The sequence below is a fragment of the Amborella trichopoda genome, chromosome 9, assembly GCF_054954075.1.
Source record: "Amborella trichopoda isolate Santa Cruz 75 chromosome 9, AtrichopodaSantaCruz75HAP2 v2.0, whole genome shotgun sequence".
Lineage (NCBI taxonomy): Eukaryota > Viridiplantae > Streptophyta > Magnoliopsida > Amborellales > Amborellaceae > Amborella > Amborella trichopoda.
Genome location: NC_142344.1, coordinates 44,170,057 through 44,193,460, shown reverse-complemented (window position 1 = coordinate 44,193,460; position 23,404 = coordinate 44,170,057). Strand labels below are relative to the sequence as shown.

General features: G+C 38.0%; 1 protein-coding gene across 1 annotated transcript; it reads right to left on the bottom strand.

Annotated features, from left to right (window-relative positions):
* Positions 1 to 5,618: 5,618 nt before the first annotated feature.
* Positions 5,619 to 22,853, bottom strand: LOC18439026 (uncharacterized). Its single transcript, XM_088847815.1, has 13 exons — positions 22,710 to 22,853; positions 22,462 to 22,561; positions 21,876 to 22,036; positions 19,723 to 19,824; positions 19,245 to 19,381; positions 17,797 to 18,104; positions 17,657 to 17,709; positions 16,396 to 16,455; positions 16,201 to 16,278; positions 8,668 to 8,797; positions 8,380 to 8,432; positions 6,112 to 6,300; positions 5,619 to 5,919 (listed from the first exon to the last, which is right to left on the bottom strand). Exons 1-13 carry the CDS (start codon positions 22,851 to 22,853, stop codon positions 5,773 to 5,775), a joined length of 1,662 nt encoding a protein of 553 aa, XP_088703941.1. The 3' UTR covers positions 5,619 to 5,772.
* Between the last annotated feature and the right edge of the window lie 551 nt (positions 22,854 to 23,404).

Here is a 23,404-nt window from a genome sequence, read left to right as displayed (position 1 = left end):
GTTGATAGTGGCAAGCCTTCTATGGGCTAGATATATGATGCTATGGAGAAATGCAAAAGAGAGATATCTCAAAATTTAAATGATGACGAAACCCGCTACAAGCCTGTTTGAGAGATTATTGATGAGAAGTGGGATAGGCAGCTACCTCGGCTATCGCATGCAGCTGGTTATTATTTGAACCCCACTTTTTTTTTTATATTGACAATGATATACAAACAAATGACATAATTATGAATGGATTTAATGAGTGCGTAGATGTGCTAGTCCCTGATCTTGATATGCAGGATATTATATGTGCTGATGAGCTGATAAATTACCAATGCTCATTAAAGGTTTTTGGGAGTCCAATGGCGATGAGGCAAATGACCAAACTTAATCCAAGTATTAATAATATTCTTAAGTTCATCAAGTTCAAGTAATCAAATAATTTTATTATTTATTTATGATTTTTTCTATAACTTTGCAGCCTATTGGTAGAGCTTACATGAATGTTGTTATCTAAATTTACAAAACTTGACCATTCGGATCTTAAACCTAACCACTTCTTCATCTGGTTATGAGCACAATTGGAGTACTTTTGAAGGGATAAGGCCATAACTAAGGGTAATTTGTATATTTTTATAAATAATGCATGAACCATAGATATTAGACTTTGATTAGTTTCATTTGATTTTGTTAGATTTATACAAAGAAAAAGAACATGCTTGAATCAAAGAGTTCAATGACCTAGTCTATATCAAGTACAACCGATTCTTAAAGGACAAGTTTGCTAAGAGAGACCTCATCAGATAAAAAAATATGGACCTTGCTATGGAGTGGCTAGTTGATGATGATGAGGTCGAGGGGCATGAAGGATTGACATGGGATATGGTCATGGATACTTCAAGGACATCAGCTGACCCTCCTAGGGCAACTAGATCTTCTGTACAGAGAACAAGGGTAGAGGAAGAGGAGGAAGAAGAGTCTGATTCAGAAAAGATAGAGGAGGACGAGAACGACCAATATGTCGAGGACGGTAACGACTCCATTGACTCCGATTAATATAATGCCAATGCAGCTGACCCAAGATTTTCTGATGATGAATGAATGATAAATGTTGAATAATTATTAAACTTTGATTGAAGTATTGAACTATTGAAGATTCTTTTGAGTCTTCATGTATGAAAGTAGAGTCTTCAAGTATTACCTTCATAGTTTCATAATTCAATTTTGTTTTCTTCCTCATGGTGGTTAGCTGCAATAATGGTTTGATACTATTTGGTAACTTGGTCTGATAATTTGGTCGGTTGGAAAATTTTAAGTTTTAATTGGATATGGAGTATGAACCGACTTATGGATTATGGTTATGCTTATGGAGTGTGTGCTAAATGCTAATATGTAGTATAATTTGAATTAGGTACTATACATAAAACTGATACTGACATAACTGTAGAATCATTTTTAGATTCAACTGGGCCACCCAAGTTCTGGGTGCCTGCCTAGGTGCTGGGCGGCCTGGACCCCTTAGGCGGCCTAGGACTCTTCTAGCGCTTTTTGAAACACTGATATATATAGGGCAGTGATTTCATGCAACTGTTGCATAATAATATAATGCAACAACCTTCAAAAACCATGTTTGGGCAATTTGTTTGATTCAAATTTTAAAATATACACTATTTCCATTCTAATGAACAATTACAAAAAAGAAAAATTTGAAAACGCAACTTTGAAATATTTTTTTAGCCCGACTAACATAGGCCGTCCATTTTGATAAGATGCTTTGATCGAGGCCTTAGAAAGATTTTTTTCATTTCCAATTTTTTAGATGGCTTTATTATCATTAGATGAACAATGTTAAAAAAGAACGAAATGACTTTGAGTTTGTAAATACTAAGATATTGAAATTCACTAAATGAATGGTCTAGATTCGTTGTTGGAGGGATCTCATTTAGACCAAATCTAGAGTTCAAATTAAACCTTTTTTTTTTTTTTTTTGAGATTGATTATTGAGATAAAGAGAGTGTGTATACAAACTTTTGGGTCATACAAATACCACAAACGTGGTTTTCTACAAGTGTGGTTGCCTTATACTATGATACAACCATTGCATTAAATTGTTGGCTATATATATATATATATATATATATATATATATATATATATATATATATATATATAGCCCACTAGCTCATATGTTAGTGATTATATTCTTTTGATACCCTTGCGATCTATGCCTATTAATGTAAAAGTAAATCACTATAAAATTACATGGATGATTATTTGTTCGTACATTAATTTACACACATGTATCATCCTTTCTAGCTATCTCTTATCTTCAAGAATTAAAATATTTACATCCAAAGTAAAAATTTTGCACAGCCAGGCAAGACCAGGGCTAGTAATTACCATCAAGCCACACTTGGGAGTAAGGCTCTGATCGCAATCAGGGCTAGTAATTACCATCAAGTCACACTTGGGAGTAAGATGCTTGCATCATCAAGTGAGTGTTTGCATCCCAGATGTAAAATCGCACCATGTGGTAAAACTAACTACCGTCGCTGCCCAAAGTGACACATAATCACATTGCCTACACTTCACCAATGTGTATCATAACATCACTTCACAAAAGTTCAGGGAAAAATCATGGCTTAAGAGAATAATTAGTAGATGGGGCCTTGCAGGTTGTGTTCTGCTCTGCGAGTTACCCCAAAAACATATATTATAGTAAAAAAACGATGCCCGGATACGAATTTATGCCCTCTAAAAGTTTTCGGGTTTGAGGTCCCACTGTCCCCGTAAAGCCGAGGTGGTACACAGTTTTTGTACGATTGCATGGCAGTCACATAGATGTGGAGCAGCCGTAGCTACAGCCACACAAAAATGCTATGGCCCTCGCATGTGTGACACCACACTTGCGGTCCCACACATGCCAGTCCACAAATGTGGTAACATACTTGGTCCCACACATTTCAATTCAAATGCGTGGTTCCACACATTTTATATGATACTCTAGTCCAACATGTGTGGCCTCTTTTTTTACATGATGGTGCTAGACCACAGCTGTATTGGTCTTGTAGGACCATCTCGTTAAAGTGGTCTGCACGAATACATTGTCACTGTGGTCTAGGGGGAGCAATTGGGCATCATGATCAAGCAAGATCATTTGCGCGCAGGGATCCTGCAGGGCCACCTACTCACAGTGCTCTTGCACCAAGGTTTTGACCGCTAGTCCACCATGCACAAGTGCACCAATAGTGTACCACGTGGATCGCCACGATGGGCCGCACAATCAAGAGTGCGTCTATACCCTCGCAATGTCCATTCTCGGGTGCCCTAAGGTCTATATGGCCTCTCAAGGTCCAATTTTTCCAAAAAAAACATTAATGAAAACCCAAAAATATGCCAAAAAAACTCTCCAAAAACTAGTGTTATTTATTTATTTATTTCTTCTACCAATCACATGCACTATCAAATCCAAGAGGTAAACCTCCATCAAAAGAGCTCTGACACTAGTGTCGGGTCTATCGGTTAAATCCCAGTTAAAAACACAAAATCATAAGGATTAAATAGAGATTATATACCTATTTCGAATCTGATTACCCTCTTATGGTTTGTGCCGATTTTCTCTTCTTTTTAACTTATAGTTCCTCGTTGTCGAGAATTTGATGCCTGCAATCTGAGGTTGGCTTTTACCCTGCAATTCTATGTGAAGTTTAGAGTTTAGGAATACTTTTTTTTTTTTTTTACAATATTACAAAGTTTTATTGCTCAATAATATATTATAACAATATTAAACATGAACCAGTTCATCAATGATAATTGTCTCAGCCAATGACACCCCAAACTTAATTAAACCATCTGAAATCTCATTTGCCTCCTGATAGACATGATTGAAAGCGAGAGAAAGTCCTTGACTTAGATCTACTATCTCAGTGCAAGATCTACTCTCTCAGTGCAATTGAATAAAACTGCCACTGAGGCTTTGAAATTTTGTTGCACTAATTTGTGGCATTCTGGGAATTGCCTTCCACCATAATTGTAACCCCCTCAAATTTCCATTTAATACATCTTAGACCCTACAATACTCCCCCAATACCAGCTCGACCCAGATTACCAAAAGAGCTGCCATTAAAATTTAGTTTGAAAGAGCCCACTCCTGGGGATGACACTTTACCAAAAGAGCTGCCATTAAAATTTAGTTTGAAAGAGCCCACTCCTGGGGATGACACTTACCTATGGCTTTGAGCTTCCATGATTTATTTGTGATCACATTTCTCAGATTTACCTAGATATCTACCTTAGACATACATCTTCACTTGTTATTGAAAACCAATTCTAGACTCCATACAAAATGCTCCCTTTGATTGCCTCCATACTACCAGCTCTTTCCATCAAAGTTCAATCCTTAAACTGCAGGTTGCAGTCTTTTGGTGTAGCTTCAGAAAGAAATGAAAATGGGTAATAAATAGACCTAACATATCTATAAATGGAGGGTAACAAGGTCAGCTGCGGATGGTAACACGAGAATGATGGCTTCTTGCTCGTAAAAATGCTTACGAACCCAAAACAATGGCGGTCTTAGAATCTATAATGCAAAGGGAGAAAAGGAAGACTATACTAGTAATGAATAAAAAACATTTTTCTCTATATTGGATTCACTGGAAAAAAACGGGCGATCTAACCGCTAACCGCCCAGTTAGATCAGAACCGGCTACTGACCGATTTCGGTTTTGGGCTGTTTTGGTGATCGACCGGTATTTAAAAAAAATAAATAAAAAATGTATATAAATTGTCAAAAAGAAAGAATTTGGTTTGTAATGCATTTTTTAATATTCTTTACATTATGGTAAAGATTAAAAATTGTTGTGGCCATTAATACTCACTTTTATATTTTCTCATTTTATTAAAATTTTTTAAAAATGCCCCTAAATACAAATCGATTGGTTAAAATCCATTTTTTTTATTAATTTTTAACTTCATTTGAATGTGTTTTTTTTAATCATTCTTTATATGCTTTTCTTATGTTAGTTTTTGTATCTTTTTTTTTTTTTTTAATACTTTTTTGACCGCTCGGGACTTGCCCGTTTAGAACGGCAGAATCGGCCGGTTTACTGGTTAGACCAGTTAAACCGCTTCTGCGCCCATGTCCGGTTAACCGTTCCAGTTCAATTTTACAAATACTGATTGGATTTGATTGAATTTATGCCTTCTATTTTTCTTGGTCAAATTGTCCTCTTCCTCCCGCCCTCCTCTCTATCTGTGTTAAGTCTCTCTTTTCATATGACAATATTATTATCTTACTTAATAATAAACTATTAAACCAATAAGAATAATTTTGTTTATAATAATCAATATTCAATAATTTAATGATTACGAATTCTTTATTACCTTTCAAGCTGCTATTTAGATAGCAGGGAAAAACCCAAAAAGACATGGATGGAAACAATGAAAAGAGATACGGTGACTTGTGTTATGAGGGTGTAACTATTGATAGAGCATAATGGCGGAATAAGACTGGTACAGTCTATCACAAATACTTGGGTCACACTATTCTATCGTATGATCATATATCAGTGGGGCTCACATATGAACAATGACGGTCAATTTTGACAAACAATGCATTTAACAAAGAAACAGCGTTAAGTTGGAAAGCCAATTCGATTCACAAAGAAAAGAGAATGTAAGTGTTTCATAAAACACCCAAAAAATTGAATGCCATTGTTCTGTAGAATCATAAAAAAAGACAAGAATGTAATGGGCAAGGGTAATGTAAACAGATGGTAGAATGAGGTGTCATGAAAGTTGAAAAGGTTTCCATTTTTTAATATTGGAGCTCAATTGTGAGGGAACAGCAGCTGACCACGCCGACAAGTCAGGAGGAGGCCCAGTGAGTGCGAGATAATTCAAACTCTCCCCTTCTTCCATTTTCCTCCAGCTTAGCTGAGAATCCATTGCAATCATAATGTGAGGTTTATTTGTTTATTTGTATTTTATTTATCAATAAATAAACATAAGAACAAGGCATCAAACAATGCTTGGTGTCAAAAACTGAGAATTAGAATATTTCAATTGCCCATTCCTTTTGTCACTTGTAGTCATGGAAGTTTTCTCTCAAATAAAGGGGTCACTTACATTTCCAGGAAATGATGTGCATAATGCAGTGATTGTGGGATTGTAGACTGAGACACCTTCAGAGCATGAGAAGTAAATGCTGTAATTTTCATCTTCAGAGCTGCATGCTTCAGCATGAGCACCACCACAGTTAACCATTATACGTCCATTGGGCATTAGCCTCTTCTCAAGTTCTAACCATGTGGAAACCTATATCATGTGAGCAAACAAAAGGGAATAGTTTGGTTTCAGTTTGATTAAATAATGAATATCAACATCATGCAAAACCAAATACATTCTCGACATTGACATATACCACAGCAAAATAAATAACTAAGAAGCCAGATACTGATGAATTTCTCCTTGTGCTAGGTAATATCATAATTTGTCAAATTAGTTTGATGGTCCTAACATAAATGGAATTCATTATCAAATAATAATAACTATGCTTATAGAGAATCGTCAAATAAAAACCCTATTGAGAAGTCCATGTCCACGATATTTCTTATTTCACTTGTTACCTGCTCATTATGATTTTTCCCCTAGACAATTATTTCAAGCACAGTATCTATCAGTAACGAAAATGCATATCATTTCTCCAGAAGGAAAATGGAATGTCTTATGCTACAGTTCTGATTGATGCCTCACATGAACATGAAATTGGAACATAAAGAATGTGGAAATTTTTTTTCAAATATTTCCCTGGTAAATGCAAGTATTCAGAACTCCTAGATACAAAGTATGGTAAGCAATAAAAATTTAGTATGAGTCATTAATCAATCCATGATCCTCCTCCATGAAGGCAAGGGTGACAATGTACATCGAGGCACACACGCTAAAACAGTTGGGGATGTTGATTCAAGGTTATTCTAGATTGCCTCTAGAGTGGAGTATTTAGTCCTTGTTCAATAAATGATTCTTTAGCCATAATGGGAGTAATATGAAGTTGATATATCTTCTCACTCTTACTGGTGTTCCTTCTGCTCATATTTTTTTGCGTATGAGAGCAACCTGTGACTACAATGATCTTTTTTTCCTTTTCCTGGTAAATGATAGGACCTTCATCAATAATCAAAAAGAAATTAGACGAGTACAGAGAATCTGAGAGTTGATGGCCATTGAATTTCTGGGGGCAATCATCTTATCTTTCAAATCCTAGATCACTTGCTTCATTATTTGCTAGCCTCGATACTAAAGAATATGTTCCCTAGAGATAAAAGTCAATTCACTGGTGCTCATATCATGTTTCACGCCCATGATTTCCACAAAGAAGTGTTGTCATCTTCATGGGACAACTGACCCGGCCCTCTAACATCTCATAAGTGCCAATCTGGTGATAGCCCTTTGTCACCCACAACTCCTAAAAGATCGGTTCAGGACACAAAATTGCAAACTCTAGCCAATAAGGCTTTAGCTTCTGATCTAGTAGAGCCAGTCTCCCTTAAGGACCCTGCAAAGCACTTCTGAAGCACCCCTCCCAGTCTCAGTAGTCCTTGGTTTTTTCATGCCCCTTATGCGCTCATCACTGAGGGTGAGACCCACTCAAGTGGGGGCCTGATCCTCATCTTCTATTGAAGGATCAATGGTGTTTTATCTAAGGGAATGCGAACTATGATTTTTGATAAATATTCAAGGATCAGAGAAATTTTCCATTCTCAATCTATGATAGACAAGGGCTACCAGAGTGGTCAAATCCTAAGATTTACCCCGTGATCATGCACAACTTTAAAGTTCTCATGTGCTCCAACTAGTGGTTGTAAACCACAGCCTAATATAATCCCTAATTGTATACATTTTGCGACTTCATTCAAACTAAGGCTTGGATTTCTTGAAGCAGAAGAATTCTAAGACAAATACTAGTCTACAAATATGTTTTTTCGGAGCACGAAAATTCAAGCATTTGTCACTCCTATGCGTATTGAAAGAGCAGTAACACAGAATTTGAAATTGGAGAGTTACCTCGTGGAATTTATTTGAGACAACTAAGTAGATTCATGTGTAGGTAAAAATAAAGTGCGCTCTTATAACAATCTTGATTTGAAGCCAATATGTAGAAAATATGGCTGCCATGTATTCAGAAATTTAAGGAAGAAAATAGAAGAAAAAAGATATAAAATAGAATATGTTGGGCAGAGGACTAGACCTAGTATCCTCATACAAAAGAAAACTATTCTGAATGGTAACTGAAGCACCTACCAGCCACTCATCCAGCAGTATAAGTGACATTAGAATATAAATGTTGTCCGAGACAGTCAATCAAAAGCCATGCATTTACAAAAGATCTCATACCTCTTGCAGCTGCGGTAAAACTTTCCCATCAGAAAACAAATCCACAATTATGCCTGTAATTGTTTTCACAAAGTTCAGTCATAGATACCAGCGGAAACAAAAATTACTCAATCTAGAGAAATGAGGCATCCTAGACACATAAACCCCCTTAAAATTCACAGGAGTATGTTTTAAAATTAGCTTCATAAAGGAATGGTCTATTATAACAACAAATAATTAGCGATCAGACATGGAGAAGGGAAACTCCCTTGAAGCTAAAGTTAGCTTGTAGCTCTACGCAATACTCACCAGAGAATCCACCAGGAACAACAGCCATCGGGGAAAGAGCATCACCAACATGAACATGTAGAATACCACCAGCTTCATTGCATTTCTCTAGATCAGACAAGTAAAAATGCTTTCTTGCTTTATCTATCAACTGTCAGGGACAACTGCATTATCTAAAAGGAAAAAATGAAGTCTCGAACTTCAAAGTATATTGCATATCAAGTTAATTTCCATATATCTACAATGCTTTACAACATCTAAACTATACAAAATACTAACAAAACAACCTCAATGATATATATGAATATGATAAAAAACCAAATTGAACATCAACATGCATCATTTGACAAGAGTCAACAACACATGCATTTCACAAGGATAACTCGAAGAGTGATGCCCTAAGGAAAAAAGCCAAATCACTAAAAAGAAGTCAAGAAGATCCTGGCCCATAAGGATTTGATGCAGTCCTGCTGATGCCATGTTGACATCATCTCCAGAATTTAATGTTTGATATTTATTATTTATTTCTTACTATTTACGAGTTACTGTTCACAAGGGAGTTTCTAGGATTATTAATATTGTTTAAATTATTTGGAATTTATTAAGGGTGAAGTTTGGTTGCAACCTTAAACAATTATTGTAGAGAAACTTGTCCCCATTGAAGTACCTTGAGCTTCACTTTATTGAATCAATTGAATTTCCAACCCTATTTTCTATTTAATCTCATCTATCAATACTCTGTGCTACATCAATTGGTGTGAGAGCAAATGACTTTTCTTCATGCCCCATGGCATTCAGTTTCTCTGGAAACACGGCGATGGCTGCATGAGGATTGTGGGGAAGAGGCTGTGAGAGGAGGTCGCAGTTGAGACGCCAGAATTAGATCCAAAATGGCGGATTTGGAGGTTGTTCTTCAAAGATCCGACACATTGGCTGCCGAAGTTCCCAGATCAAAGATGTCACCCTAGAATTGTGCCAGCAAAGGGATAAATGTAGGGTGATGTCGTGCGTTCCCAGGGTTTCTGGAGCAAAGCAGATTGGAATTCAGAAGATGATTTAGATTCGGATAGCCTAGGATCACATCGGTCACAGGAAAAAAGCCCTATCCCATTTGAAGATTGGTTGGTTCAGGCACTTGAAGGCTCTAAACAAAACTCGGCCGAGTAACTCAGCTCCACCCTATAGGCGAGGCGAGTTTTGGCTGAGTTGGTGGTACAACATTTTTTTTAGTTCAAGTATATCTCATTTTTAAGACAAATGTGCTTACAGCCTTTTCCGGTTAGTACGTAGGAATAAATTTAACCCCATTAGCCATCGGGGTTAGAATCCCATAGGTGTACACCACTTTTAAAAAGTGTCATTATGTTTGGAGTTCAAAAAAGAATATAACCTCCACCGGGAATGGAACACATGACCTCTTGAGGGCTATTTCCACGCAACGAACTAACCGGCATGTCCATTTACTATTTAGCTAACAAAAGTGGCATTTATAATATATAACCATTATTTTATCTCAATTTTCTTTAAAAAAAAGAGATGGACTCAGGTGAGTTACTCGGACTCGCCCGCGTAAATCGCCTCAGCCAGGGCCCAAGTACCTTGGCCGAGTCGATTTTTGAACATTGGAACAAAGTATTAGAGTTGATGTACCTGATTTTACAGGGAGATTATAGCAATATGACTGACATGCAAGTGTTGAACAATTTTTTCAATTGAAGGATATGGTGGAGCATAAAAAGGTACGATTTCTTAGTACGAGATTGAAAGGCCATGCTTTGTTTTGGTGGAAGCAAGTACAGGTTGGATCGCACAAGAAAAGGAAAGCAAGAGGTCCACAATTGGGAAAAGATGAAGAGGTATTTGAAGGGAAAATTTTTGCCCACAGATTATATGCAAAATCTTTACCAAGACTCAATCATTATAGCAAAAAGATGGTTCAATACATGATTATATGGAAGCCTTCTATCATGTTGAGCGTGACTGATATTCGAGAGACTGATGACCATCTGATTGTAACATATACCAATGGGTTATGTGTTGCAATACTTTGGATCGGGCATATCAACTTGCTTTGAAATCCAACACCAAATTGCACAGATCTAGGCCCAATCGCTTCATAGATAAGCAACCAACCACTACAAAATCCAATATTCCAAGGAGCTAGTGGGGCGAAGTTCTAATCAGTCCTGTGGTGAAGCAGCAGGTCGATTTAAGGGCCAGACCTGCCAACACTGGCCTAACACAGCACCATAGTCCCAAAACAGCAGTGAACCAACAACTTGCTTCAAGTTTGGCAAGCCAGGACATAGTTCTTAAGACTGCCCAAAATGCCAAGCTGGTGTCCACTTATAAGGGGAATCCATGGAGGGTATTGAGGAGGAAAACGTGCACACCGATGAAAGGAGTGAGGCTGATATTGAGGAAGGTGAAGAAGACACATATCCCAATGACGGCGAGCTCTTAGTGATTCGACTTATGCTAGCTGCATCCAAGGTTGTTGATGAGTCATGGCTGCAAACTAGCATCTTTCACACAAGATGCACAATGCATGGCAAAATATGCATTTAATTGTTGATAACGGGAGCTGCGAGAACATGGTTTACCAAGAGATGGCGAGCAAATTGAAGTTAAAGAAAGAGAAGGATCCCAGACCCTACAAGATACAGTGGTTCAAACAAAGTAACAAAGTTCTTGTTCATTCTCGTTGCTTAGTTTCTTTTTTTATTGGTAAATGATAGATGACCCCATATGGTGTTACGTGTTACCAACGGACACATGTCACTTACTGTTGGGACATCCTTGATGGTACGACCGATGGCGAGAAAAATATGTAATAATTTACCAAGGATGGTGTTAATATGAAATTACACCCTTTGAAAGATGAAGACAAAGAGTTAAGGTGTAAAAGAAAGAAGTAGTTCTGTCCATGCACCGTTTTTTGGCAGAAAGTAGTGAAAAGAAGATCATGTTTGCCTTATTAATGAAGGATCATGGTGGTGTTGATGTGGGGAATAAGGTAGTTGAGCCGCTTTTGAATGAATTTTAGGATTTGATGCCCAAGGAATTGCCCAATGCGTTACCTCTTGTGGGAGATATCCAGCACTATAATAGACTAGTTTCCAAGTACTATTTTCTTTGGGTAAGTAGTTTCCAGGTACTAGTTTACCAAATCTCCCACACTACCGCCAACATCCCCATGAGCATGATGACCTCCATAGGAAAGTTTCGGGCCTATTGGCTAATGGGTTGATCTGTAAGAGTCTAAGTCCTAATGCTATCCCACATTGTTGACTACCAATAAAGATGGCACTTGGCACATGTGACAACATGGCCATAAACAAGATCGCATTCAAGTATAGATTCCCCATACCCCGTTTAGATGATATGTTGGACATGTTATCTGGATCTAAGGTGTTTTCCAAGATTGCGTTATGAAGTGGGTATCATTAGATTAGAATTAGATTGGGAGATGAATGAAAAACATCATTCAAGAATCAAAAGGGGTTATATGAATGGTTATTGATGCCTTTTGGCTTGTCTAACACACACCGTGCTTTTATACGGATTATGAATCTGGTGCTCAAACCATTCATAAGGAAATTTGCTCTGTTATATTTTGATGATATTTGATTTACAGCAGTATAGTTGAGGAACATTTGATTCATTTGAGGTTGATTTTGGCATTACAGGCTGAAAAATTATTTGTCAATCTTAAGAAGTGTTCTTTCTTGAAAGATAAGTCTTATTTTTCTTGAGATATGTAGTATCCGCTAAGGGAATTAGAATGGATCCTACTGAGGTTCAAGCGATGTGCATAATTTTCATGGGCTAACTACGTTTTATCGGGGATATATTAAAAATTTCAGTAGCTTGATAGCTCCGATTACAGATCGTATGTAGAAAGGCAACTTTGTTTGAACTTTGAACAAATGCAGCCAATGATAACTTTCGGTTGATTAAAGAAAAGATTACATAGGCACGCATCTTGGCTTTAGCGAATGTTGACAAAGTGATGTAGAGAACTTGAAGAAAGATAGAAATGATCAAGAAAACACCCTGACACATGCAACTGTGGAGAAAGCTAAGGCTTCCTCCCACCTAGGGCTCAATCCTTAAGCTTCTTTTTTCCGAAGACAAAGTATTTTTTCTGAAAGAACACATGAATGCCTCTCCAGCCTATCCACACTCTATTTATATTGAAAATTTATTGTTTTGGACAATATTTGTCCATACAATTAACTTTTGACCAAAAGGTCCTAAATTAAGTATAACTTGAAATTAAACTGCCTAACTTTAATTAAAATATCTAAAAAGTCCCTAGCTAGTCCAGTAATGAAATAAAAAAAAAAAGAATCTAAACTAGTCTCAAACTAAAAAAACATTCATACTATTTCTTGCTCTTCTTGTTCTTCTTGGAAGCCTTCCTAGGGGTTTCATTATCCAAATATGAGTGAAAACTAGGAGGAATCTAACGCTCCCAAAGAAGATACTCATGGCTACTCATTGTGCTTTGATCATCATCATCACAAAGTGTTTCAGGTGGATTGTGATGCATCCCATGTTGGGATTGGGGATATTTTGAGCTAGGAAACTAGGCCCATTGCTTTCCTCAATGAGAACTTAAGTGATTCTAAGTCACACTATTCAACATATGATTTGCAGTTCTATGCAATAGTGTAGGCAATTAGACATTGGAGGAACTATTTGATTCAGTGGGAGTTTGTATTGTATTCCGCTTATCAGGCATTGAGGTTCTTGAGTACTCATAAAAGTTTGAATAGAAGGCATGCCAAATGTGCTTCGTAATTGAAAGATTCACTTTGTGATCAAATATAAGGCTGGAAGTCAAAATTGAGTAGTGGATGCCTTGATCAAGAGATCCATGGTGTTGAGTGTTCTGTAGACATCAGTTGTGGGCTTTGAAACAATCCCACAACAATATGCTGCTGACCTCTAATTTGCATAAATTGTTGAATACGTACAACAAGGAGACCCAGAAGCTACTGAATGTTATGTTTTACAGGGTAATTTTCCATTCAGAGGAAATCGCCTTACACACCAGTTGGCTCCTTGAGGTTGAGATACTTTCTGAATTGCAGGGCGGTGGATTGGGAGGTCCCTTTGGCAGAGAATGTACTTTAGCATTGGTGTAGGACAAGTACTTTTGGGCACGATAGAGGAGGGATGCCATGAGGTATGTGGATAGATGTTGTCTATGCTAGACTCAGAACACCACATTGTACACTCCGTTACCGGTACCACGACAGCCATGGGAAGATGTATGAATTTCATGGTGGGATATTTGCGAATAGTGCAGGGGATGGACTCTATCTTCATAGTAGTTGACCGCTACTCCAAGATGGCATATTTTATAGTGTGCCAAAATACTTTGGATGCTACGGGGGCAATCGATCTATATTTCAAAGATGTTGTTCGGCTTCGCGTTGTTCCCATAACTATCACTTCAAATCGAGACACAAGCTTTATGAGCCACTTTTGGAGGATCTTGTGGCAAAAGATGGGTACAAAACTGTAATTCAACAGTGTGCACCATCCTCAAACCTATGGTCAAATGGAGGCAGTTAATAGGCGTTTGGGCAATCTGGTGCGCTATTTGACAGGAGGAACGACCACAATAGTGGGTTTGTTGTGTCTCAATCTGAGTTTGCATGTAACAGTGCCAGAAATAGAACCATAGGGCAATCACTTTTGAAGTAGTTAATGGAAGGAATCCGAAGCAGGTATTAAATTTGGTGAATCTGCTTGATATGGAGCGAATTAGTGGTGATGCAGAGGCTTAGGTGGAACACATTCGAGACATCTAGTCTGAGGTGACAGAAAAGCTTAAGAGGAACACAATGTGTTACAAAGAGGGTGTTGATCAACATAGGCACCGAAAAGAGTTCAATGAGGGTGATTTAGTTATGGTCTACTCCAGAGTAGTGCCATAAACCAAAGTTTAGGCGGATTAGGCCTTGTTGTGTTATGAAGAGGTTGGGAAAGAATGTGTGCAAAGTGAAGCTTCCAGCAGGTTGTGATATTTCGCCAATATTTAAAATTGCTAATCTATACGATTATCATTGTGAGAACGACAAAGAGATGGAGATTGATTGGCAGGACCAGTAGCCAGAATTTGAGGCCGAGTTGATTGATATGTGCTTGATACTAGGACTATTACCATGAGGCATGAATCATATACAAAGTATTTTGTGCATTGGAAACAAATATCTGAAGCAAAAGATTCATGGATTTCAGGGACGGACTTCCAAAAGGTAGATCCTTGACGCAGTCCTAAGAATTGTTTGGAATTTATTATTAGTAAGGGTAGTTTGGTCTTTTATTATAACTTAGGGTTAAGAAGAGTGGCTATTAAAACTTTGTAAAGAGGTTACAGAGTAGTTCTGCTAACTTTAATTATAGAGAGACTTTTCCCCATTGAAGTATCTTGAGGTTCACTTTTATTGAATCTATTGAATTTCCAGCCCTTTTTTCTGTTTAATCTTGTCCGTCAATACTTTGTGCTGCATCAGGATCCTATTGTCCTTCACCTTTCAAACGTGCCATGCAATAGTAAAACAGCAATGGATAAAATGATATTTCTTCTTATTCAACAATTTGTACAAAATAACAAGTCTTTGATTCCAATATTTATATGAAAATGTTCTCTTTTATTCCCAACAGATCCAAAAACCACTCTTTGGACAAATCAGATTTCCCCTTAGGAGATAAGTGGTTTAACATAAAATTAATGAATTACATTTCCTGAAAACAGTTCCAACTGTAGTTCAACATTTCGCAGTTTCACCTATCTAGAAAAATCTCTAAAAAGGTCTCAACTGTGATTTAATATTTTACTTATCTGGGGAAAAAAAAAGAAACTACTGCTAAGCATTGTACAATGAGAAGCTTCTTTCAGAACGGGGGACCAGACATTGCCATAGTGTAATTGGCAAAAACTATACAATATGAATCAGAAACAGAATTTTTATTCTGAGTGAATCACAGAACAAGAACTGTTCTCATGTTTTACAAGTACTTCCGAGACTTTTGGCATTTCAAGAAGGTATAGAAACTTTTCTGTCATTCCAATGGATTAGAACATCTTCATTCTCTTGAAAAATCATATTTTGCTTCCTGAGCTGGAAGTAAGCCAGTAAACCAAGTAGATACAAATTTTTCTTAGTAATCAGAACAAGAAACAGTTATGCTTCCCTAGGCCATAACTTGACTCCATGGTCCTGATGCAAAACACTGTAATGCTTTTAGTGATATATAAATCAGGTTCTAATTGGTTTTCTACACTAATAATGGATAAATATAATCATAATAGGTAGGAAGTTGATATAGCTTAGGCAATTCAAACTACTCACTTTGATAAGCTTAAATCCATAGGATATTGTGGCTAAAAGCTCTTAAGAACAATTCACCACTTAAAAGCATATAATATGAGGAACACAATAGATAAGGTCAGAGAACATGCTGATGAGTACATGGGTTCTTCAAACAAATTAGACCATTATAATAAATGGAAAATAGCTTCAGGAAGCTTCTTACGATTTCATCAATCTCCCATCCCTCGAGCTCCAATGAAGGCCATAGGTCAAGCATTAAATGAGCAGCTGTGCCACCGCCCTGTTAAGGGATTTTGACGTCATTCTATTTGACCTCAATATTAAGATGGAAGAACAAGATGACAATTAGCAGTCTACAAGTAAAGCAAGAAAAGGAATTTGCATCATACGAACTTACCAAACCCAATATTGCAATGGGGCCTTTAGGAACAACTGCTGGAAGGCATGCAAATTCGTCCTGTATATTTTTGCAGTTCCAAAAGCTTAGAAAGCCAAATTAGTTGTTATATAGGGCCCAGAGATCAGACAGTTGGCCTATAAAAGAACATTTTATGCAGTATTACTTGAATTGGGTAAGGTTCCATTGACTATTTCACTAATTAGAGGGACAGATGAGAGGGAGGAGGCCTCCATAAATGATAATTACTCACGAATATGACTAGCTTAAACAACGCAGGAATAACTATTCTGTTTTGACAGAGATTTTGCAAAAACCACATGCTATGCTGGTGGCTACTTTAAATGCAGTCAAATAGATGTTAGCAACGAATTCCAATCCACAATATGTATTAATCAATGCAGTCAAATACATGACAGCACAGGCACTCCTCCACATTACATGTCCTTAATGGTCAATAGGTCACATAAGGTAAGAAGGAATATGATGCTGGTGGAGCCTAGGAAGTTCTTATGTGAAAGCTGGTAATCTGGCAAAGCTTGGACATGGGTGTTTCCCCAATCCTACTAGTGCTCGGTATATAATTTTGTACGATATTGTTTTGGTTTGTCTTAGGTTATTTTGTTTCTTGTCCATCATTGGTATTATCATTTATTGCTGAATAAAGCTACATAATTGGCCCTGGAATATACTGGTAGAGAGAATAATGACTATGATCATTCTAGAGGAATGTCAATTGACTGTCAAGAGTTTAATACACCTTGATTTAAACCAAGGATCCATCATCAATTCTATGACTTAGATTTATCACTATGAATGCAAAGAACCAACCTTCACTATTCTTTACTACGACAATGTTGACAACATTTTATTCTTAAGATTCTATGAATGGGAAAGAAGTGCTACATGGTAGGTGTATGAACTTTCAAGTATATTAAAATTACATATATGGAGTTTCAAGTGTGCAAAAGCAAGTTGCGATTGCAAGTAAATCATAATAAGCTAATAAGTTCATTAATGGACCATACAGAAAATTTATCATAGAATTGATTGTTGGGATTTGAATATCCATCAAAGGGCTGGTTGAGGGGTAAAATTAAAAGATAGAAGTGACATGTATAATGTCTCAGCAACATGTATGGTCTGTAAAACACCTCCACAACTAAGACGAAAACTGGCATATTTTTCCATTTCTATTAGTAATTCTTGATTCTAGTACCACATAAATGAAAAAAAATTGGATGAAGGATATTTCAGATACCCAATAAGAACCTGTTAACTTTTGCCCCTCAGTATAAATGCTATGGATGTTCCCTGCAAGAATTATGAGAAAGTTATAAAAATAAAGTTGCCATATGTGGAGAGAGAGAGAGAGAGAGAGAGAGAGAGAGAGAGAGGTACGTGTGGAATCAAGGAGCAAGATTCTGGAGCCCTGACTCTGGATCATGACAATGTCATTGAAAGGGCTTCTCATTGCCGTGAGGATAGAGAATTCGTCCTCCTTTTCGGTAGATTCTTGAGAAGAAGAAGAAGCTCTGAAAGTAAGAGTAGCGTCATGTGAGGGTTTCCTGTGAGTTTTCTTAAAGAGATGATGGGTGATGAGAGAGAGAGGTTTAGGAGAAAGAAGAAGAGAGGATTCATGGCTTCTTCGTCTGGGAAGAGAGAGATTAGACGAATAGGCATGACCCAAACAAAGGGGATCAAAATTACTGCAAAAACACAGACACTGCATCTTCTTCTAATTCTTGAGTGAGAAAACAATAACTTGAGTGAGAAAACAGCAAGGAAATGGATAGAGGGAGATTTCATACAATATGCCCCTTCTTTTAAGAGAACGACGGAAAACTCCCTTATTGAAAAGCCCATGCATTTGAGTTGAATGACAGACTAGCCCAATTGTTTTACTCATATTCCATTCTTTTCTTTTTTTTTTGGGATAGATACGTTGTAGTTATTTCATTAAGATACTGAAAGGATTACAATAAACCAAAAAAAAAGAAAAAATTAGAAAAAAGAGAGGCTTAGACTAAAACAGCCACGAACTAAGATGTAGCCGCATTAGCAAGACAATTTGCATCTGAATTGTAGCCCCTCTTAACATGAACAAAAGAGTACTCATGAGACTTCAAAGCTAGAATAATAGCATCCATAATACTCATGAGATTCCATAGCAAAAGATCTGACATGGTGCACCATTTGATAACATTCACTAAATCACCTTCAATAATCACTTCGGAGTGGCTATTGGCCAGGCGTTCCACTCCTATCTTAAGAGCCTAAAGTTCTGCCTCTTTGATTTAACAGGAATGCAGTCTGCCCTAATAAGATCAGATAGTTGTACCCAAGCTATCCCTCAGAAGTCCAAGAAAATAATATGATGGAAATTGGGGTAAAGGTCTTTAGGGAAGGAAAGCACCGGGAACATTGCAAAAGGTCATGAGATAGAGTATCTCTTTATGGACACAAGAAGATAATCCATACTCTTGGATCATCCCTTAAAGGTGTACATTTCGTTCTTTCCAAAGACTTCATAGGGCAGCCGCCACCACCAGTAACCATAGAACAACACCTAGGGCCGAGAAAGGTGGTGTCCAGATCTGTTGTCTGTTGCAGCAGTTCCGAGATACTAAGTGGACAAGGGGTATGCCAACTCGAGATAGTGCTCAACCAATCCCAAAGGCTTTCAACAAAAGAGCATCTAAGAAAAAGATGATCTATGGTCTCTTCATCATTTTCGTAAAATAAACAAACACACGGCAAGCATAAGCCCAATCTTCTCAGCTTGTCACCAGTTAGTAATCATTTGCAACCCAACAACCATAAGTACTTAACCTTGCTCGGGCTCTTACCTCTCCAGAAATTTGGCTAGATGGCCATAACTTTGAATGTAACGATCTTTGAAGAGCACATTATACAAAGAAGAAATAGAGAAAGTGCCATAAGGCTCTAGGGACCAAATGATTCTATCAGGGAAGCCATGAGAGAGCTATAGTTATCCACCACATGAAGGTTAACTCTACGCATATTGAGCATCACGTTCCAAATGGGCCTATCTCTGTCAAGAGATATAAAATTGGCCACCACAGCATGTTTATGAACAGCTCTAGAGTATAAATCTGGATATAGCAGTTTTAGAGGATAGTCCTCTAAACATTTATCATGCCAAAATCTAGTGAGTGCTCCATCTTCCACCAACATCCTAGTGTATGAGAGGAACAAGTTACGAACCTGGCTAATGCCCCGCCATATTGGTGATAGACGTAAAGAACTAGAACATGGTATGGTGGTAAAGCCATCAAGATTGCAACCATACTTTCCGTAAATTACCTTGGCCCATAGTTGATCTTGTTGGGCAACAAGACGCCACCACCACTTGGTCGACAGAGCTTCATTGACATCCTTAATTCTCTGAATACCCAAACCACCTTCCTTACGTAGTAGACAAACTGAGTTTCAGTTAATAAGACGAAACTTCTTTTTCTGCTGGGTGCCACTCCACATGAAGTTCCACATCAATTGTTCGATCTTGAGAATGACCAAATTCAGGGCCTAAAACAAGGACAAATAGTAGATAAGAAGGTTAGAAAAAGTTGCTTTTACAAGTGTGGAACGACTTGCAAAGCTAAGGAATCTACACTTCTAGCCGTCCAATTTATATTGTGCCCGCTAGATAAGCAGATCCCATATAGCTCTTGGTGCTTGTCCGTCAAGCAACGGTAACCCCAAGTATTTGGAGGGGAAGTGATCGACTTCACAATTAAGCCAAGCTGCCCATTGGAGTACTTCATAATCTTCATAGTTGATGCCAACAATACGAGATTTAGTCATATTAATACGTGCCCCAGAAACCAACTCGTATATTTCCAGAAACAACCATACATTCTAAATATTTTTCATGGACCCTTCGAGCAGCATCATCAGAGTGTCGTTCGCATACTGAAGGTGGCTTAAAACTAAACCATTCGGTCAAGCTCTTAGGCCATAGATAAGATGAGCATCCATGGACCCTTGGAGGATTTTACTAAATGCTTCAGCAACTAGAGTAAATAGAAAATGGGAGAATAGATATCCTTATCGCAGCCCTCGAGAAGCCTTGAAGAAACCATGGGCTTTATTCTTAACAATAACAAAGAAATGGGCTGATGATAGACACCCGAAAATCCATAATCTCCATCGGTTCCTGAAACCCATTAGTTTCATGATGGAGACCAAAAAATCTCTCTACATGGTCATAAGCTTTTTTGGGGTCAAGTGTCAGGAGAATGCCCTTAGTTGACAAAGCGAACGTGGAATGAATGGTCTCTTGTGCAAGGAGGATACCATCCATAATAAATGTCTTTCATAAAAGGTTGTTTGAGGACCTTCAACCACTTTATTAAGAACTGTTCGCAACCTATTCCCTAGTAGCTTTGCTAAAATCTTATAGCAAGTAGAAAGTAGACTAATGGGTCTGACATCTTGAAGGGACAAAATAGAGGACTTCTTCGAAATAAATATGTAATTTATTGCTCTGCAAATGATACCAACATGGTAGAATTGATAATCCCAAATGAGAATGTCCCCTTTGACCACCTCCCAGAAATCTTGCAAGAAAGCGATAGAAAAGCCATCTGGATTAGATGCCTTATCCCAAGGTAGGCCTAAGAGGGCTTTTTTGGCCTCTTCCTCCAAAAATAGAGCTTCAAGGTTGGAGGTCTTTTTATAAGAAAGCCTTTTAAAGAAATCTTCATCAAATCGAAAGGCAATCTAGCATAGAATTTGAAAGCCCCCTAGCTAGAAGAGAATCTTTGTGTTATACTTTAGGGAGTTCTACCATCAGTGGAATGCAATTGTCTGAAATTCAAGCAAAAAGGAGGGCTGCAGGAGCAAATGGAAATTTTTGCCAACAGGTGCAATTAAACTAAATCTCAGTGAAGCTCAGGCATGGCCGGTATCAGATGAGAGTCCAGAAATGTCATGCCCCTGGCCTGCTGGTTTGTCTAATGTTAACAAAGTGAAAGTATTGAAAGCCATGGATCTTAGGTGCTAAATACCATTCCATTAAAAGCTTCTCCAGTCCTGCTGGACTATATGGGGAGCATTGAACAAACTCCCCTGCGCTACAATAGCAACGTTCTAGAGATCAATATGATCTTGATTGATACCCGGGATTTTCATTGCATTTAGGCTATTAGTTCAACATCTAGAGTTTTCAATGGAGTGGAAATACTTGGTGCTATTTTCTACCTCTTTAACCCATTTAATGTAAGATCTTTGAAACCAGAAGATCTCTTCCTTCCTAAGAAGGTTATCAAGCTCAGTTTTCTTGTTACAGTTAGAACCCTATTTTGTTGTTGTAATACATTAATGGCATCAATATTGGAGACCAACTTCCTAATGGCATGACCAATATTATTAAATTTAGCTTTACCCCATGCAATGTGCTTTTTCTTAATAAATTTAAGTTTCTTCGTTATCACAAAGCTCGACTATCCTATCACTGGGCACTCCATCCAAGAATCTGAGACAAGTTTCAGAAGAGACTTGTCTTCAAGCCACATAAGCTCAAAGCAGAATGGTGGCTCACGGAGAGAATCTTCGTTGTAGTAGAGAAGTAAAGGAACATTGTTTGAAGCTAGTTGAGGGGTTGCCTTCACCAAAACTTTAGGAAAGACAAATTCTCAATTAAGAGAAATTAGGAACCGATCAAGCTTGGATAGCTTAGGGTTTGAAACCGAGTTATTCGATCAAGTGAAGTCCATTCCCACAATAGAATAGTTGAACAACTCGTTAGTCATGATAAAATCATCAAATAAGGTCACTTGAGGTGTGATGGGAGGATTCGAAGAGATGTGATCAAGGCTCTTTATCAAATTATAGTCCCCAGCACCACACCAAAGCAAACCACAAGAAGAAATAACGTGAGAAATGGCTTCTAAAAATGCCTCACCCACCACATTTGGACCACACACATTCGATAAACACCGTAAAAAAGAACCAAGTCAAGAGAATTTAACAGTCAAACAACAAGAAGCAACAACAAAAGCACACCCTAAACAACAGTGGGGTCCCAAATAGTTAACAGACCTCCAGAGAGGCCATTAGAAGGTATATATAAAAAGTCTAAAGGGCCAGAGCCCCAAAAAGATATGATGAACACTATGTCCAAGGAGACCATCTTTGTTTCCTGTAAAACAAGGATATTAGGTATGGAGTCAGACACCAAACGTCTCAACACCCTTCTCCTTCTAATGTCTCCTGGGCCCCGGACGTTCCAGAGCAACACAATCATCGCGGTCGAAAGTCTAAACCTCCCCTTGTAGTCCTTGTGAGACCAGGAGAAAGACGGTTGAAAGGGAGTATTGTGAGGAGGTCCTCAATTTCCAGTCGAAGATGAGGCCTCCAGAGTGGTGGCTTCGTGCAATGACTTCTTCAACAATCTTGACCTCCCCTTTAAACTTCAGCCGCATATCAGCCATCATCTTGCCTGCATGATCCTATGCTATAACCTTTTTGTGTTTCTGCATGGATCAGTTAGCATCCTTAGGATCCAGGTCTTCCTCCTCCAAAGAGGATTCAGTAAGTAGCATATGGGGTATCTCAAGAACGTCAGGGATAAAGGCCATGAGCAATCTTTTGGGGTGCTTGGTGGGGTTTGCTATCAGAGCAGGTAGCAGGTTCTTCAAGGTTAGGTAGCCTCAAGCATTGATGTCTTCCCAATTAGAAAGAGGAAGGTAGAAGAAATTATTAGGAGCTAGGGTCGGATTAGACACAACAATGTCTTTCTTTTCAGGAACTTCTATAATATTAACTTGGGCCATGGGAATAGAAGAACAAGGGAGCCGAAGAAATCTGTGCTGGAGATACGGAAGAACAAAGTAGAAGAGAAGGGCCTAAACAACAAGTAACAACCCAAGCCCTTATATAAAGTGGAAGAATGAGAATGAAAAGACATCAATGCCAAGTTATTAGAAGGACGACAACGTGGCATTGGCAAGAGGGTATCTTCCTGAAGATATGCATCGATTTA